The 19,242-nt window shown below is 48.2% G+C and overlaps 1 protein-coding gene across 2 annotated transcripts in view; it reads left to right on the plus strand.

Moving 5' to 3' along the window:
• SLC28A2 (solute carrier family 28 member 2) overlaps window positions 1-19,242 on the plus strand; it is a 144,856-nt gene that overhangs the window by 94,866 nt on the left and 30,748 nt on the right. For both annotated transcript variants that reach the window (XM_077264218.1, XM_077264219.1), the window contains exon 13: window positions 1,659-1,827. In XM_077264218.1, coding sequence (XP_077120333.1) covers window positions 1,659-1,827 — 169 coding nt within the window. The remainder of the gene's footprint in view (window positions 1-1,658; window positions 1,828-19,242) is intronic.

Raw genomic sequence — 19,242 nt, forward strand, 5'->3', positions numbered from 1 at the left:
CATTTTAGATATTTAAAAATGCTAGAGTCAGAATTAAAAAATCAGAGTGGAGTTAAAAAATAGAAGTGTTTAATATTAATATTTTATTTTTTATCAATTAACAAAATGCTAAGGAAATTAATGCAAAATAAATCTAAATCTAATCAATATTTGGTGTGACCAGCCTTTGTCTTCAAAACAGCATCAAAGGACCATCAAAGCACCAATTCTCCTAGGAACAGTTGTTCATACTTTGAAAAGAATTCGAAAGGGAGGTTTTTCCAAGAATCTTGGAAAATGAGCCACAGATCTTTTGTGAATGTAGGCTTGTACAAATTCTTCTGTCTCTTCATGTATTCCCAGACAGACTTGATGATGTGATGTAGGTTATGTGGATGATCTCAACATCATCGAGTTTGTGAAGGATTACATAGAGAGACAGAAGGATTTGCACATGCCTATAACCACTGAAAATCTGTTGTTAGTTCTCTAAGATATTTGGAACAACCTCCCTGTCGAGTTCATTCAAAAGTGTGTACAAGTGTATCTAGAAGAATTGATACTTTGATGCTGTTTTTAAGCCAAAAAGTGCTCAAATATTGATGTAATTTAGACTTTTTGTTTGTTCATTCATCTTGCAATTTGTTAATTAGTAAAAATAAATTATTGACACTTCTATTTTTGAAAGCATTCTTACTTTGCAGCATCTTTTTCACACCTACCTAAAACTTTTGCAGTTCTGTGTATCAGTATGCTGTATGTAGAAGTTCACGCAGACAGCGTGACTATTTGCATGTACTCTAAATAGTGGCACACACAGTCCCTATTTGTCTGTACTGAGGACCTGTTGGGACTCTGCATGTTGCCATGTGGTTCCTTTAGACTCACGGTATTACAGGTCCAGATTGCCCAAAGCTGCAATAAGGCACGCATAAATGAGAATAGAGACTTACTGCTCTTCCATAGTGCCTCCAATTTGATAAAGAATGCAACAGAAAATAAGTTACTGTATTGTAAACTTTGCTACTAAGCAGATTATCTCCCTCCTACAGCATCTTATATAGCATGGAAATGCGTTCTATTAAGTTCTAGCGTTATCGTAGTACAGCTGTACACAAAACTCCACGTAATCCTTGCTACAAATAGCTAATTTTTGGACATCTTTAATGGCTTGTGAACCCAATATTTTGGGGGTCGGAAGTGAGGTTTATGTGATAAGAGATTTTCCAGAGCTCCAAGAAAGCTTTGAACTTACACCAAGCAGTAACACAACTTTCTGGAGCATCGGATGAGTGGTGTGCACCTCTGTGTGCCACACCGGAAATCTCACTCCAACTGAGATTTCTGGCATAGGGAAAGCCACAGTTCATCATGAATCCGATAAGCTGTAGCGTCACGCCCCAGCTTCACCCCCAACTCCACCCATTAGGGCGGAGCTAAAAAAATGAATAAAGTGAAAACGGCAAAAAGAGCAACATTTTGGTGCAACCTGTGTTAGGTGGTCATTTAGTGACTTTCCAAAGCTTTTACACCACTTTTTGAGGTAAAATCTGTGATCAATCGGGGCCTAAGTATGCATCTGAAATACACAATATAAACAGGCACATATATATAATCCAATTTGAACAATCATCATATTTGACTGTCAATGATTTTTGTATGTCTCTTTGCACCTTAAGGGAAGAAAAAACTGTATTGGAAGCTGCCAGCAATGGTGCCTCTACCTCTGTGGGTCTGGTAGCAAACATTGCAGCCAATTTAATTGCATTCATGGCCCTGCTTTCATTTATTAATGCTGCTTTCTCCTGGTTGGGTGGAATGGTGAACTATCCACAACTCACATTACAGGTGAGGAAATGACAATGTGGCAACTTTTATAGTCTTAAAATGATAGTCACCAATGTTTCTAAGTACTATTTACTATTTATCCATAAAAGTTTTATCTCTACATTGTATCCCAACTTTTTTCTTTTAACAAAACTTTGTCCGCAAAAGAGTTCATGGGTTGTGTCGATAGGCTGAATTTAAAGCACTTTATTTAGAATTCCATTGTAACATTCTTACCCTTTTTTGTAATATTTACCTTGAAATGGCCTTTATTTGCCTAAATCATGCTCAATGCTTGAGTATCAAATGTATTTATATCATTACAGGCTATTCCCGTTCTCTGAGAGCTTTGTAAAACAGGTTAGGAGGAGTGTTCAATAAATTATCTAGTCCAGCATGTTCTGTCAGTATTAAAAAAGAAGTTCAGTCTAATGAAAGCACTGGAAGTGACAGGATGGTAAGTGCAGTACACTGCAGCTCTACAAAAAAGTGAGGGATTTAGAGCTTCATTCTGTGATTAAATTACTTACAAAGGAAGAAAAGAAAACTAGAGAAAGCCATGAAAGGATGATTACTGTATATGGTGATGATGCCTCTTCCTAATAACAAGTAAAGATTTGGGGAAAGCAGTTTAAAAGGGGTAAGGAATCAGTTGAAGATGACTCCTCCTGTTCAGAGCAACCTGACAAAGCATATTCAAAGGAAATGTGCTGTAAAGAGGATGCTGTGATTTTGGAAGATTGTTGGGTCAAAATCACTGTTATAGCTCATGAATTATTCATTTCATTTGGCACTGTTTTGAGTATGATTTATGATGTTTTGATGATGTGAAAAGTCAATTCCCGGTGGGTCTCACAAATGTTGACACCTGAGCAAAAAACATGTCACCAGCAATCAGGGGTGGATTAAGAGTAGCCAGGGCCCCAGGAACCTCCCAGGTACCCTATCTATTATGTGACATGTCATATGATCGCCTTTAATAGATCATGTGATAGCTTATGTGAGTAACACACAGGTGCTCTGATGCACATCTGAGGATGTAAAATGTACAGCACTATACATAACATAGCGCTATACATAATAGAGCAGGGGTGGGAGATTAATTTTCCCAAGGGGCCACATGAGAGACCATGACTGTTCTGGAGGCCGAGTCAATAAGCTGAAATTAATTCTGCTCAATATTAATAGTAACATATTAATTACCATAGACTAATCAAAAAAGAACAAGCAGTTATGAAGTCCAAACAACAATCTTTTTATTATATCAAACATGTAAAAATCCAGACAAACGATACATAACAGGGCTAAAAAGATGACAATTGGGGGTCACCTACAACATGCAAAGCCCAAGGCAGGGTGTACACCTAACAGACAGTAGTGGTATTGGCATACAGGGAATGGCACAGAGTACACAAAACTGTAATATGGTGGTCACCCATATAATTGGGAAACATTGTATCCACAGCACTTGAATACTCCGTATTAGCAATCAGTATCTAGGCTATAATAAGCCATATACGTTACTCGATGCCGATGGTCATTAAAGTAGGGACACCCGTACACCCCTGTCCCTACTTTACTGACCGTGTAGCGGTGGGATATGGGGTAATAAGGGGTTAGTGTCACCTTGCTATTGTAAGGTGACATTAAGCCGGGTTAATAAAGGAGAGGCGTCAATAAGACGCCTATCCGTTATTAATCCAATAGTAATAAAGGGTTAATAAAACACGCACACATTAGGAAAAAGTATTTTAATATTCTTCATTTCACCATACTTACCATTAGTGTTGAGCGATACCATCCGATATCGGAAAGTATCGGTATCGGAAAGTATCGGCCGATACTGGCAAAGTATCGGATCTCGCCGATTCCGATACCCGATACCTATGCAAGTCAGTGGGACGAAAATATCGGAATTAAAATAAACCCTTTCTTTCCTTGTAGGTTCATTCTACATGAAGGAAAACAACTAAGAATAATGTAGGATGTATTGGGGGAGGTGGCAGAGACATTAAAGGCATAGAGGTTTAGCCCAATCAAATAGAATAGCAGGAATTTAATTTTTTTTTTAAGACGTTCGGAGTTACAAAGATATTGACTATGTAAAGATTTTTATTTTGTCAGATATTGATGTTTCACTACTTCCATGCCCTCCACCTTTTTTTTTACTTCTCCCACACTTTCTTCTTCATCATCCTCAGCAGCAGCATCTTTGACATCAACTTCTTCTTCACCTTATTCATCCTCTTCATCTTCTACCAATTTTTTTTTGTTACATTCTTCATATTCTTTTTATTCAACTATTATTCTTCTTCATATTCTACTTCTTCATCATATTCTTATTTGTGACAGGCATTCCTGTAGTTGTTATCTATAAAAGTTTGAAGATTACACATTCCGTTCTGCCTGTCACAAAAGAGTTACATTTGTCCGCATTCAGTTTGGCCTGCAGCATCAGGCTTTATCCAGGGGCACCACGAGGAGGAACGGACTCACCCCCATACACTGCTTAGTCTTCTTCTGCTTATAATTTAGATAATATCTTTTGCTCTGATATTTAGTGTTATGCTTAACGTTCTTCTGCTCTTTGTTCTGCAGCCTCTTGTTCTTCTGCTTCTCGGTCTTCCATGTTGTCGTCTCCGGGGTCGTCGTCTCCGGGGTCGTCGTCGTCGTCATCAGTGTGGTCTTCAGGGTCATCGTCTCCAGGGTCGTCGTCATCTCAGTGGTTGTCGTCTCTGGTGTTGTCGTCATCTTAGGGGTGGTCTTCCGTGTCATCGTCTTTAGGGTCTCGAACTTGGAAATGTAGCAGAAGGTACAAGAAGGCTGAGAAAATGCCGAGAAACAGCTGATGGAACTGGAACTCGGATGGCTACCCGAAGGTCCAAGAGCCAATGGAACTACCGAGGACCAGCTGACGTTACTGGAACCCGGTTACTAAGCAGGAGGTACCTGTGCCTGAAAGCACTACCAAGGACCACCTGACATTGGTGGAACTCGGATACCCAGAAGGAGGCACCTAAGCCAAAGGCTCTGCCCGGAACCAGCTGACGGTACTGGAACCAGGATGGGGAGCAGAAGGTACAAGAGCAAAAGACACTCCCGAGAACCAGCTGACGGTACTGGAACCCGGATGGGTAGCTGAAGGTCCAAGAGCCAATGGAACTACCGAGGACCAGCTGACATTACTGGAACCCAGTTACTAAGCAGGAGGTACCCGTGCCTGAAAGCACTACCAAGGACCACCTGACGTTGGTGGAACTCAGATACCCAGAAGGAGGCACCTAAGCCAAAGGCTCTGCCCAGAACCAGCTGACGGTACTGGAACCAGGATGGGGAGCAGAAGGTACAAGAGCAAAAGACACTGCCGAGAACCAGCAGACGGTACTGGAACCCAGATGGGTAGCTGAAGGTCCAAGAGCCAATGGAACTACCGAGGACCAGCTGACATTACTGGAACCCGGTTACTAAGCAGGAGGTACCCGTGCCTGAAAGCACTACCAAGGACCACCTGACATTGGTGGAACTCGGATACCCAGAAGGAGGCCCTAAGCCAAAGGCTCTACCCGGAACCAGCTGACGGTACTGGAACCAGGATGGGGACCTATTTAAGATTGTCTTCCTAGAGCCCCAACTAGCAGTGTTGGAGCAAAGGGTCAGCAGGGGGAGCTGAGTGTAGGCCGAAGCCTGCACTGGCGGCAGCTTGGTGTCTGCGTGGCGTTTGCAGGACACGTTGCCGGCTACACAGCGGGGGAACAGCTGGCGTTGCTGAACCCCACTGACACATTGGCGGGTGTTTTTCTCTGTGCAGCCAGCACTTCGGGGCACCAACTGGTGTTGTTAGAGCCCGGGCTCTGCAGGAGGAGCAGAGTGTAGGCCGAAGCCTAATTGAACCAATTTTAAAGGTAGCCTTTAACCCCCCCTCAGGTGTTACAAACTACAAGAGCCACCTTGTGCAGCAGTAGTGCTGCACAAGTCAAAGGTTGCTCTTTTAATTTTGCTCCTTGCACACGCTGAATGAAACACGTATAACATTTAGCCCTTTATACAGTCAAACTGTGTTGGAGGCGGGAGTTTCCTTCTTAATGAGATGCAGCACAGCTGTGAAAAAAAACACCTTGTTGCTGGGCGCGGCCTCCTGAGCGTCACATTTTGCTGTACAGGAGTCTGCACTGTTGTGTTATCCCTTGGCCATGCGCTGTTAGCGCTGCCCGTCTTCAGACATCACTTCATGTGGACCGGTGCGGTTCGCGATGCCCATGAATCCCAGCCCCGCAGTGTCTTTTCATTTATTCACACTGCGGGGCTAGGATTCATGGCCTTGCGCAGTACATATGTTCGCCTCTCACTCGGGTCCTTACACCTGCTTCAGACTGAGCGGCGTCAGCTGATCCCTTATCGCATGCCATGGCCATGAAGCCGCACAGTCTGAAGAAGGCGGAAGGAGATGAGTGACAGGCGAAGATATGCACTGCTCATGCCCATCAATCACACCCTCGCAGTCTACATAAATAAGACACCGAGGGGCGTTGTGTCGGGCAGGACGGCAGCAGAGGCGCAGCCAGCCAACCAATGATGCCAGAAGACGGGCAGCGCTACCAAGGGGGTTGCTGCGTGTCATTACAAAGGAAAGTCACACCTCAGTAACGTTCTTAATGGTCTCAGGGGACACATTTTATACGTGTTGAGTTCGACATGTGAGAGCAGAATAACCTAATGAGCCACCTTGTACAAAAGCAGCATTACTGCTGTACAAGGTGGCTGTTATACATCCAAACGCCTGGGGGTGGGGGACAGGTTCCCTTCAATTTCAGTTCTTGTGTCTGCGTGGCTGTTGCAGGACACGATGCCGGCTACAAAGCAGGGGAACAGCTGGCGTTGCTGAACCCCACTGACACATTGGCGGGTGTTTTGCTCTGTGCAGCCAGCACTTCGGGGCACCAACTGGCGTTGTTAGAGCCCGGGGTCAGCAGGAGGAACAGAGGGAGCAGAGTGTAGGCCGAAGTCTGCACTGGCGGCAGCTTTGTGTCTGCGTGGCTGTTGCAGGACACGATGCCGGCTACACAGCGGGGGAACAGCTGGCGTTGCTGAACCCCACTGACACATTGGCTGGTGTTTTTCTCTGTGCAGCTAGCACTTCGGGGCACCAACTGGCGTTGTTAGAGCCCAGGGTCAGCAGGAGGAGCAGAGAGAGCAGAGTGTAGGCCGAAGCCTGCACTGGCAGCAGCTTTGTGTCTGCGTGGCTTTTGCAGGACACGATGCCGGCTACACAGCGGGGGAACAGCTGGCCTTGCTGAACCCCACTGACACATTGGCTGGTGTTTTTCTCTGTGCAGCTAGCACTTCCGGGCTCAAACTGGCAGTGTTAGAGCCCAGGGTAAGCAGGAGGAGCAGAGGGAGCAGAGTGTAGGCCGAAGCCTGCACTGGAGCATGGTTAAAGGGAACCTTTAACCCCCCCCAGGCGTTTGTTGCTGAAAGAGCCATCTTGTACAGCACTAATGCTGCAAAAGGAACAGCTGGCTCTTTTTATTATGCTCCTTGCAAACGCTGAACTAGACACTTATGAAATGTGTCCCCTCACACTGTAAAACCGTCCCGGAGGTGGGACTTTCCTTTGTAATGGGACGCAGCACAGCCGTTATTCCTACCCCCTTGACGCCGTGCGCCCCCCTCCACAGCGTCGTTTGATTCTGTCCCGGAGCCTGGGCTGTTATGTTATCCCTTGGCCAGGCACACTTAGCGCTGCCCGTCTTCTGACATCATTTGGTGTCAGGCTGGCTGCGCCTGTGCGGCCACGCTGCGCGAGATCCCGCCTCGCAATGTCGTCTAATGTAATCCCACGGCGGGCCTGGGATCCATGGGCATGTGCAGTGCATATCCTCGCCTCACTCCCCTCCCTCCGGCTTCTTCAGACTGTGCGGCGTCACGGCCGTGGCATGCTATTAGGGATCAGCTGACGGCGCACAGTCGGAAGAAGGCAGAGGGAGAAGACTGAGAGGCGGAGGTGAAGATACGCACTGCACATGCCCATGGATCCCAGGCCCGCAGTGTGATTAAATCAGAAGACACTGCGAAGCGGGATCTCGGGCAGCGTGGCCGCACAGGCGCAGCCAGCCTGACACCAAATGATGTCAGAAGACAGGCAGCGCTAAGTGCGCCTGGCCAAGGGATAACATAACAGCCCAGGGTCCGGGACAGAAACAAACGACGCTGTGTAGGAGGCGCACGGAGCCAAGGGGGTAGGAATGACGGCTGTGCTGCGTCCCATTACAAAGGAAAGTCCCACCTCCGGGACGGTTTAACGGGGTGAGGAGACGCATTTCATAAGTGTTAGGTTCAGGGTGTGCAAGGAGCATAATTAAAAGAGGCACCTTTTCCTTGTGCAGCATTACTGCTGCACAAGGTGGCTCTTTCAGTAAGAAACGCCCGGGGGGGGGGCAGGTTCCCTTAAATTCCAGTAGTTGTGGCAGTCGCAGGACACGTTGCCGGATACACAGCAGGGGAGCAGCAGGTGTAACTGAACCCCACTAACACATTGGCGAGGTGTTTGGCTCTGTGCAAACAGCACTTCCGGACAGCAACTAGCGGTGTTGAAGCCCAGGGACAGCAGGAGGAGCAGATCGGAGGGATTGCCGCACACACAGCAGGGGAGCAGCTGACGGTACTGAACCCCACTAACACGGCAGCAAGTGTTAACTGTGCAGACAGCACTTCTGGACAGCAACTAGCGGTGTTGAAGCCCAGGGACAGCAGGAGGATTAGATCGGAGGGATTGCCGCACACACAGCAGGGGAGCAGCTGACGGTACTGAACTCCACTAACACGGCAGCAAGTGTTAACTGTGCAGACAGCACTTCCGGACAGCAACTAGCGGTGTTGAAGCCCAGGGACAGCAGGAGGAGCACAGGAAGACAGTGTAGGCCGAAGCCTAATTGGAGCAAGTCGAAAGGGAACCTTTAACCCCCCCCAAGGCGTTTGTAGTTGAAAGAGCCATCTTGTGCAGCACTAAGGATGCAAAAGGAAAAGGTGGGTCTTTTAATTATGCTCCTTGCACACGCAGAACTTAACACTTCTAAAATGTGTCCACTGATACCGTAAAACAGTCCCGGAGGAGGGACTTTCCTTCGTAATGGGACGCAGCAGAGCCGTCATTCCTACCCCTTGGCGCCATGCACCGCCTCCTCAGCATTGTTTGATTCTGTCCCGGAGCCTGGGCTGTTATGTTATCCCTTGGCCAGGCGCACTTAGCGCTGCCCGTCTTCTGACATCATTTGGTGTCAGGCTGGCTGCGCCTGTGCGGCCGCGCTGCCCGAGATCCCGCCTCGCAGTGTCATCTAATGTAATCCCACGGCGGGCCTGGGATCCATGGGCATGTGCAGTGCATATCCTCGCCTCTCACTCCCCTCCCTCCGGCTTCTTCAGACTGTGCGGCGTCACGGCTGTGGCATGCTATTAGGGATCAGCTGACGGCGCACAGTCGGAAGAAGGCAGAGGGAGAAGACTGAGAGGCGGAGGTGAAGATACGCACTGCACATGCCCATGGATCCCAGGCTCGCAGTGTGATTAAATCAGAAGACACTGCGAAGCGGGATCTCGGGCAGCGTGGCCGCACAGGCGCAGCCAGCCTGACACCAAACGATGTCAGAAGATGCGCAGCACTAAGTGCGCCTGGCCAAGGGATAACATAACAGCACAGGCTCCGGGACAGAATCAAACGACGCTGAGGAGGCAGCGCACGGCACCAAGGGGGTAGGAATGACGGCTCTGCTGCATCCCATTACGAAGGAAAGTCCCACCTCCGTGACTGTTTTACGGTATCAGTGGACACATTTTAGAAGTGTTAAGTTCTGCGTGTGCAAGGAGCAAAACTAAAAGAGCTACCTTTTCCTTGTGCAGCATTACTGCTGCACAAGGTGTCTCTTTCAGTAACAAACGCCTGGGGGGGACAGGTTCCCTTCAATTTCATTTGTTGTGTCAGCATGGTGGTCGCAGGACACATTGCCAGCTACACAGCTGGGGATCAGCTGAGGTTACTGAAACCCAATAACACTGGGTCGTATGTTTTTACTGTGCAGATGGCACTTCTGAGCCTCAACTGGCGGTGTTGGAGCCCAGGAAAGATGAACACAACAGGAGACCTGGATACTGTAGACAGTCACCCAATTATTTAATCAGGAAGAGGAGTGGCAAATTCCTTCGAGATCCAGGCCTGGTTCATTTTCAGAAAAGTAAGCCGGTCAACGTTATCGGAGGATAGTCGCATGCGACGGTCTGTTAGTACACCACCTGCGGCACTAAAGACGCGTTCCGATAATACACTAGCCGCAGGGCAAGCCAGCACCTCCAATGCATACTGGCTTAGCTCTGGCCATGTATCCAGCTTAGAGACCCAAAACTTGAAAGGGGAAGAGCTGTCTGGGAGTACAGTAAGAGGGCAAGACATGTAGTCTGTCACCATCTGACGGAACCGTTGCCTCCTGCTGACTGGAGCCGCCGGTGATGGTGTAGACATTTGTGGCGGGCACACAAAACGGTGCCACAGTTGGGCCATACTGGTCTTGCCTTGGGCAGAGGCACTGCTTATGCTCCCTCTTTGTGCAGAGCCTCCTCCCCTGCCTCGACGCACTGAGCTGCTTTGTAAAGCACTAGCAGCACTGCTCCCAGTTGGAGTGGAGAAGATGATGGAATTCACCAGTGTCTCTTGGTACTCCCTCATTTTACGCTCCCGGTTCAACGGTGTGATGAGGCTTTGTACGTTGTCCCGGTAGCGAGGATCGAGGAGGGTGAACATCCAATAATCAGACATGTTGAGAATGTGGGCGATGCGGCGGTCGTTTCTCAGGCACTGCAGCATGTAATCAACCATGTGCTGCAGACTGCCAACTGGCCAAGAAACGCTGTCCCCTGCTTGAGGCGTGATCTCTGCCCGCTCTTCATCACCCCACCCTCGCTGTACACACTGACTACTGGACAATTGTGTAACTCCCTCCTCTGGACGGATGTCTTCCTCGTCCATTGACTCCTCCTCATCTTCCTCACAAAGTGTCCCCTGCCTACGCGTTTGTGAGGAACCACGTGGCGCTGACTGTCCAGAACGTGATGGAAATGGTGACTCCTCATCCTCCACCTCTTCCACAACATCATCCCTTAGCGCTTGCAGTGTTTGTTGAAGCAGGCAGATAAGGGGGACAGTCATGCTGACTAGTGCATCATCTGCACTCGCCATCCGCGTAGAATAATCGAAGGGACGCAAAACCTGGCAGACGTCCTTCAGAGTGGCCCACTCTGTGGTTGTGAAGTCTGAACGGCGCGGAGTGCGACTTCTTTGCGCCTGATGCAGCTGGTACTCCATTACTGCTTGCTGCTGCTCACACAACCGCTCCAACATATGTAACGTGGAATTCCACCTGGTAGGTAGGTCACATATGATGCGATGTTCCGGAAGGCTGAATCGGTGCTGCAGAGCTGCAATGCGCGATCTTGCCGTGCTGGAACGTCGCAAGTGAGCACACTCTAGGTGGACCTTGTGCAGCAGTGCATCAAGATCCGGATAGTCCCTCAAAAAACTCTGCACGGCCAAGTTGAGCACATGTGCCAGACATGGGATGTGAGTGAGGTTGCCGAGGCCCAGAGCTGCCAACAGATTTCGGCCATTGTCACACACTACCATGCCTGGCTGGAGATTCGCTGCCACTAACCACACATCGCTCTCCTGCTTGATGGCATTCCACAGCTCCTGCGCTGTGTGGCTTCGATTCCCCAAAGAAATTAATTTCAAGACGGCCTGTTGACGTTTGGCCACGGCTGTGCTCATGTCGGTCGTAACAGGCAAACGATCACGGGTCCATGTGGAGGTGGACTGTGACGGCTCCTGCAGCGATGATTCAGAGGAACTTGTGTATGAGGAGGATTCAATGCGTACAGACTCGATTCCTTAAATCCTTGGAGTGGGCAGGACATGTCCTGCGCCACTCGCACGATCTGTACCCGGCTCAACAACATTAACCCAATGGGCAGTGAGGGAAAGGTATCGCCCCTGTCCATGGTGACTGGTCCACGCATCGGTGGTGAGGTGGACAGTCATGATTCTCAATGGCGAGAGAACATAGCCCAGCATATATAAGAACTAGCTCTTGGAAGATGGAATCTAAACTGACCATGAACTAAACCTGCCGCACAATTAACAGTGGCCGGGTAGCGTGCCTACGTTTTATCCCTAGACGCCCAGCGCCAGCCGGAGGACTAACTAATCCTAGCAGAGGAAAATACAGTCCTGGCTCACCTCTAGAGAAATTTCCCCAAAAGGCAGACAGAGGCCCCCACATATATTGGCGGTGATTTTAGATGAAATGACAAACGTAGTAGGAAAATAGGTTTAGCAAAATCGAGGTCCGCTTACTAGATAGCAGGAAGACAGAAAGGGCACTTTCATGGTCAGCTGAAAACCCTATCAAAACACCATCCAGAAATTACTTTAAGACTCTAGTATTAACTCATAACACCAGAGTGGCAATTTCAGATCACAAGAGCTTTCCAGACACAGTAACGAAACAGCAGCTGTGAACTGGAACAAAATGCAAAAACAAACAAGGGCGAAAGTCCAACTTAGCTGGGAGTTGTCTAGTAGCAGGAACATGCAAAGAAAGGCTTCTGATTACATTGTTGACCGGCATGAAACTGACAGAGGAGCAAGGTTATATAGAGACTCCCACATCCTGATGGGAACAGGTGAACAGAGAGGATGATGCACACAAGTTTAATTCCACCAGTGGCCACCGGGGGAGCCCAGAATCCAATTTCACAACAGTACCCCCCCCTCAAGGAGGGGGCACCGAACCCTCACCAGAACCACCAGGGCGATCAGGATGAGCCCTATGAAAGGCACGGACAAGATCGGAGGCATGAACATCAGAGGCAGTCACCCAAGAATTATCCTCCTGACCGTATCCCTTCCATTTGACCAGATACTGGAGTTTCCGTCTGGAAACACGGGAGTCTAAGATCTTTTCCACAACGTACTCCAACTCACCCTCAACCAACACCGGAGCAGGAGGCTCAACGGAAGGCACAACCGGTACCTCATACCTGCGCAATAATGACCGATGAAAAACATTATGAATAGAAAAAGATGCAGGGAGGTCCAAACGGAAGGACACAGGGTTAAGAATCTCCAATATCTTGTACGGGCCGATGAACCGAGGCTTAAACTTAGGAGAAGAAACCCTCATAGGGACAAAACGAGAAGACAACCACACCAAGTCCCCAACACAAAGCCGAGGACCAACACGACGACGGCGGTTGGCAAAAAGCTGAGTCTTCTCCTGGGACAACTTCAAATTGTCCACTACCTGCCCCCAAATCTGATGCAACCTCTCCACCACAGCATCCACTCCAGGACAATCCGAAGATTCCACCTGACCGGAGGAAAATCGAGGATGAAACCCCGAATTACAGAAAAACGGGGACACCAAGGTGGCAGAGCTGGCCCGATTATTGAGGGCGAACTCCGCCAATGGCAAAAAAGCAACCCAATCATCCTGATCCGCAGACACAAAACACCTCAAATATGTCTCCAAGGTCTGATTAGTCCGCTCGGTCTGGCCATTAGTCTGAGGATGGAAAGCAGACGAAAAAGACAAATCTATGCCCATCCTAGCACAGAATGCCCGCCAAAATCTAGACACGAATTGGGTCCCCCTGTCAGAAACGATATTCTCCGGAATACCATGCAAACGAACAACATTTTGAAAAAACAGAGGAACCAACTCGGAAGAAGAAGGCAACTTAGGCAAGGGAACCAAATGGACCATCTTAGAGAAACGGTCACACACCACCCAGATGACAGACATCTTCTGAGAAACAGGCAGATCCGAAATAAAATCCATCGAGATGTGCGTCCAAGGCCTCTTCGGAATAGGCAAGGGCAACAACAATCCACTAGCCCGAGAACAACAAGGCTTGGCCCGAGCACAAACGTCACAAGACTGCACAAAGCCTCGCACATCTCGTGACAGGGAAGGCCACCAGAAGGACCTTGCCACCAAATCCCTGGTACCAAAGATTCCAGGATGACCTGCCAACGCAGAAGAATGAACCTCAGAGATGACTCTACTGGTCCAATCATCAGGAACAAACAGTCTACCAGGTGGGCAACGATCCGGTCTATCCGCCTGAAACTCCTGCAAGGCCCGCCACAGGTCTGGAGAAACGGCAGACAATATCACTCCATCCTTAAGGATACCTGTGGGCTCAGAATTACCAGGGGAGTCAGGCTCAAAACTCCTAGAAAGGGCATCCGCCTTAACATTCTTAGAACCCGGTAGGTATGACACCACAAAATTAAACCGAGAGAAAAACAACGACCAGCGCGCCTGTCTAGGATTCAGGCGCCTGGCAGACTCAAGGTAAATTAAATTTTTGTGGTCAGTCAATACCACCACCTGATGTCTGGCCCCCTCAAGCCAGTGACGCCACTCCTCAAAAGCCCACTTCATGGCCAAAAGCTCCCGATTCCCAATATCATAATTCCGCTCGGCGGGCGAAAATTGACGGGAAAAAAAAGCACAAGGTCTCATCACGGGGCAGTCGGAACTTCTCTGCGACAACACCGCCCCAGCTCCGATTTCAGAAGCGTCGACCTCAACCTGAAAAGGAAGAGCAACATCAGGCTGACGCAACACAGGGGCGGAAGAAAAGCGGCGCTTAAGCTCCCGAAAGGCCTCCACAGCATCAGGGGACCAATCAGCAACATCAGCACCCTTCTTAGTCAAATCACTCAATGGTTTAACAACATCAGAAAAACCAGCAATAAATCGACGATAAAAGTTAGCAAAGCCCAAAAATTTCTGAAGACTCTTAAGAGAAGAGGGTTGCGTCCAATCACAAATAGCCTGAACCTTGACAGGATCCATCTCGATGGAAGAGGGGGAAAAAATGTATCCCAAGAAGGAAATCTTTTGAACCCCAAAAACGCACTTAGAACCCTTCACACACAAGGAATTAGACCGCAAAACCTGAAAAACCCTCCTGACCTGCTGGACATGAGAGTCCCAGTCATCCGAAAAAATCAGAATATCATCCAGATACACAATCATAAATTTATCCAAATAATCGCGGAAAATGTCATGCATAAAGGACTGGAAGACTGAAGGGGCATTTGAAAGACCAAAAGGCATCACCAAATACTCAAAGTGGCCCTCGGGCGTATTAAATGCGGTTTTCCACTCATCCCCCTGCTTGATTCATACCAAATTATACGCCCCACGGAGATCAATCTTAGAGAACCACTTGGCCCCCTTTATACGAGCAAACAAATCAGTCAGCAGTGGTAACGGATATTGATATTTAACCGTGATTTTATTCAAAAGCCGATAATCAATACACGGCCTCAAAGAGCCATCTTTCTTAGACACAAAGAAAAAACCGGCTCCTAAGGGAGATGACGAAGGACGAATATGTCCCTTTTCCAAGGACTCCTTTATATATTCTCGCATAGCAGCGTGTTCAGGCACAGACAGATTAAATAAACGACCCTTAGGGTATTTACTACCCGGGATCAAATCTATGGCACAATCGCACTCCCGGTGCGGAGGTAGTGAACCAAGCTTGGGTTCTTCAAAAACGTCACGATAGTCAGACAAGAATTCAGGAATCTCAGAGGGAATAGATGATGAAATGGAAACCAAAGGTACGTCCCCATGAGTCCCTTTACATCCCCAGCTTAACACAGACATAGCTTTCCAGTCGAGGACTGGGTTATGAGATTGCAGCCATGGCAATCCTAGCACCAAAACATCATGTAGATTATACAGCACCAGAAAGCGAATAATCTCCTGGTGATCCGGATTAATACGCATAGTTACTTGTGTCCAGTATTGTGGTTTATTACTAGCCAATGGGGTGGAGTCAATCCCCTTCAGAGGTATAGGAGCTTCCAAAGGCTCCAAATCATACCCACAGCATTTGGCAAAGGACCAATCCATAAGACTCAAAGCGGCGCCAGAGTCGACATAGGCGTCCGCGGTAATAGATGATAAAGAACAAATCAGGGTCACAGATAGAATAAACTTAGACTGTAAAGTGCTAATTGAAACAGACTTGTCAAGCTTCTTAGTACGCTTAGAGCATGCTGATATAACATGAGTTGAATCACCACAATAGAAGCACAACCCATTTTTTCGTCTAAAATTCTGCCGCTCGCTTCTGGACAGAATTCTATCACATTGCATATTTTCTGGCGTCTTCTCAGTAGACACCGCCAAATGGTGCACAGGTTTGCGCTTCCGCAGACGCCTATCGATCTGAATAGCCATTGTCATGGACTCATTCAGACCCGCAGGCACAGGGAACCCCACCATAACATCCTTAATGGCATCAGAGAGACCTTCTCTGAAAATCGCCGCCAGGGCGCACTCATTCCACTGAGTAAGCACAGACCATTTACGGAATTTTTGGCAGTATATTTCAGCTTCATCTTGCCCCTGAGATAGGGACATCAAAGCTTTTTCCGCCTGAAGCTCTAAATGAGGTTCCTCATAAAGCAACCCCAAGGCCAGAAAAAACGCATCCACATTGAGCAACGCAGGATCCCCTGGTGTCAATGCAAAAGCCCAATCTTGAGGGTCGCCCCGGAGCAAGGAAATTACAATCCTGACCTGCTGTGCAGGATCTCCGGCAGAGCGAGACTTCAGGGACAAAAACAATTTGCAATTATTTTTAAAATTTTGAAAGCAAGATCTATTCCCTGAAAAAAATTCAGGCAAAGGAATTCTAGGTTCAGACATAGGTGCATGAACAACAAAATCTTGCAAATTTTGTACCTTCGTGGCGAGATTATTCAAACCTGTAGCTACACTCTGAAGATCCATTTCAAACAGGTGAACACAGAGCCATTCAAGGATTAGAAGGAGAGAAAGAGAGGAAGGCTGCAGTATAGGCAGACTAGCAAGTGATTCAATTATGAGCACACTCAGAACTAGAGAAAAAAAAAAAAAAAAAAAAATTTTCAGCAGACTTCTTTTTTCTCTCCTTTCTCAGCCAATATTTTAACCCTTTTGGGCCGGTCAAACAGTCATGATTCTCAATGGCGAGAGAACATAGCCCAGCATATATAAGAACTAGCTCTTGGAAGATGGAATCTAAACTGACCATGAACTAAACCTGCCGCACAATTAACAGTGGCCGGGTAGCGTGCCTACGTTTTATCCCTAGACGCCCAGCGCCAGCCGGAGGACTAACTAATCCTAGCAGAGGAAAATACAGTCCTGGCTCACCTCTAGAGAAATTTCCCCAAAAGGCAGACAGAGGCCCCCACATATATTGGCGGTGATTTTAGATGAAATGACAAACGTAGTAGGAAAATAGGTTTAGCAAAATCGAGGTCCGCTTACTAGATAGCAGGAAGACAGAAAGGGCACTTTCATGGTCAGCTGAAAACCCTATCAAAACACCATCCAGAAATTACTTTAAGACTCTAGTATTAACTCATAACACCAGAGTGGCAATTTCAGATCACAAGAGCTTTCCAGACACAGTAACGAAACAGCAGCTGTGAACTGGAACAAAATGCAAAAACAAACAAGGACGAAAGTCCAACTTAGCTGGGAGTTGTCTAGTAGCAGGAACATGCAAAGAAAGGCTTCTGATTACATTGTTGACCGGCATGAAACTGACAGAGGAGCAAGGTTATATAGAGACTCCCACATCCTGATGGGAACAGGTGAACAGAGAGGATGATGCACACAAGTTTAATTCCACCAGTGGCCACCGGGGGAGCCCAGAATCCAATTTCACAACAGTGGACCTTGCTACTGACGGCGTTCAGTAGCGCGTGTTTTTTGTGTCCCTCCACATGCTTTTGCAGGGCGGGGACGGCTTGCCTGCTGAAATAAAAGCGGCTGGGCACATTGTACTGTGGGACTGCCAATGACATCAAGTCACGGAAGCTGTCAGTCTCCACAAGCCTGAATGACAGCATTTCCAGTGACAGAAGTTTGGTAATGCCTGCAGTCAGAGCCTGTGCTCGTGGGTGGTTTGCCGAGAAAGGCCGCCTTTTCTCCCATGCCTGTACTACCGATGGCTGTAGAATTTGCTGGGACTGTGAGGATGACTGGGAACGTGGTGCTGCGGGTGGAATTACAGTGTGTCTCTGACAACAGTGCCAGAGGTTCTTCCATGGCGATCCTGTGAGGAAGCCGAACCAGCTGTGTGTGAGCTGGAGGAAGAGGCAACACGAGCTGAAGAGGTGGTAGCTGCCGCTGTTGGTTGGCCTAGGTCTTCAGTGTGTTTTTGTAACTCCGCCGCGTGCTTGGTCCGCACATGTTTCCACATATTTGAGGTATTGAGGTTGCCAACATTTCTCCTTCTTTTGATTTTATGATGACACACCTTGCATTTGACAAAGCAAATGTCATCTGCAACAGTGTCAGAAAAGGACCAGGCACTGCAAGTCTTGGGAGCGCCCTTTTTGGCTTTTTGAAGAGACATGCTCCTAACGGGTGCCGAAGTGGAGGCTACAGGCGCCGCTGTCTTCCCCCTCCCTCTCCCAGCCATTCGGGGAATCTCTTCCTCAGAGCTGCTCCCACCACCTTCCTGTCCCTCACGCCACGATGGGTCAAAGACCTCATCATCTACACTACCCTCTGCCACCAACTGCTCCTCCTGGGTAGTCTCGGCAGCACAGCACGCACCAGAAAGTGGCACCTGAGTGTCGTCATCAGATGCGTACTGTGGTGTGGTGACCGGAGGCACTGGCCCACCTACCTCTTCAGAGGAAGAGAGACAAAGCTGTTGCGCATCACTGCACACTGCCTCTTCTTCCATTTCTCCAATGCTGCTTGGCTGGCCCCCTGTTTCCAAACCAAGAGATTCAGAGAACAGAAGTAGAGACTGCTCCTGTCCTGGGCTCTCTGACTGCCTGGGCAATTTGGCAGGTGGTGAAGAGACAGATGGCTGCTCTCCAGTGCTCTGTGCCTGAGAGGATGTGGCACTAATTGAAGTCGAAGCGTTAGCTGCCATCCATCCGACAACGGCTTCAATTTGGTCTTCACGCAGCAGCGGTGTACGGCGCTCTCCGACAAAGCTGCGCATGAAGGTCTGTTCCCTCCTGAAACTGGGTGATGATGAGTCGCCGGTGCCCGCAGCTTGCACAGAATCCCCACGTCCTCTCCCTGCTCCGCGCCCACGCCCACGTGCCTTACTCACTGCCTTCTTCATCTTGGTTGACTGATAAAGATAAGCAGAAAAGTACTAAGGCCTTAGTGTGTTTATTCCTGAACAGCTCCTAACAGGTATAAGAAACACTAATTTTCTAAAGTGTGGACTAGACTTTAATATGAGCTAATGTGGCCTACGCAACTGTAAAGTGGTGTGTTTGGTGAACTTTATTATTTATTAATTTTTTGGGGGGCAAAACTGACTACAGGGCGAGCTGCACTGACA

This window comes from Ranitomeya variabilis, chromosome 5 (assembly GCF_051348905.1).
Source record: "Ranitomeya variabilis isolate aRanVar5 chromosome 5, aRanVar5.hap1, whole genome shotgun sequence".
Lineage (NCBI taxonomy): Eukaryota > Metazoa > Chordata > Amphibia > Anura > Dendrobatidae > Ranitomeya > Ranitomeya variabilis.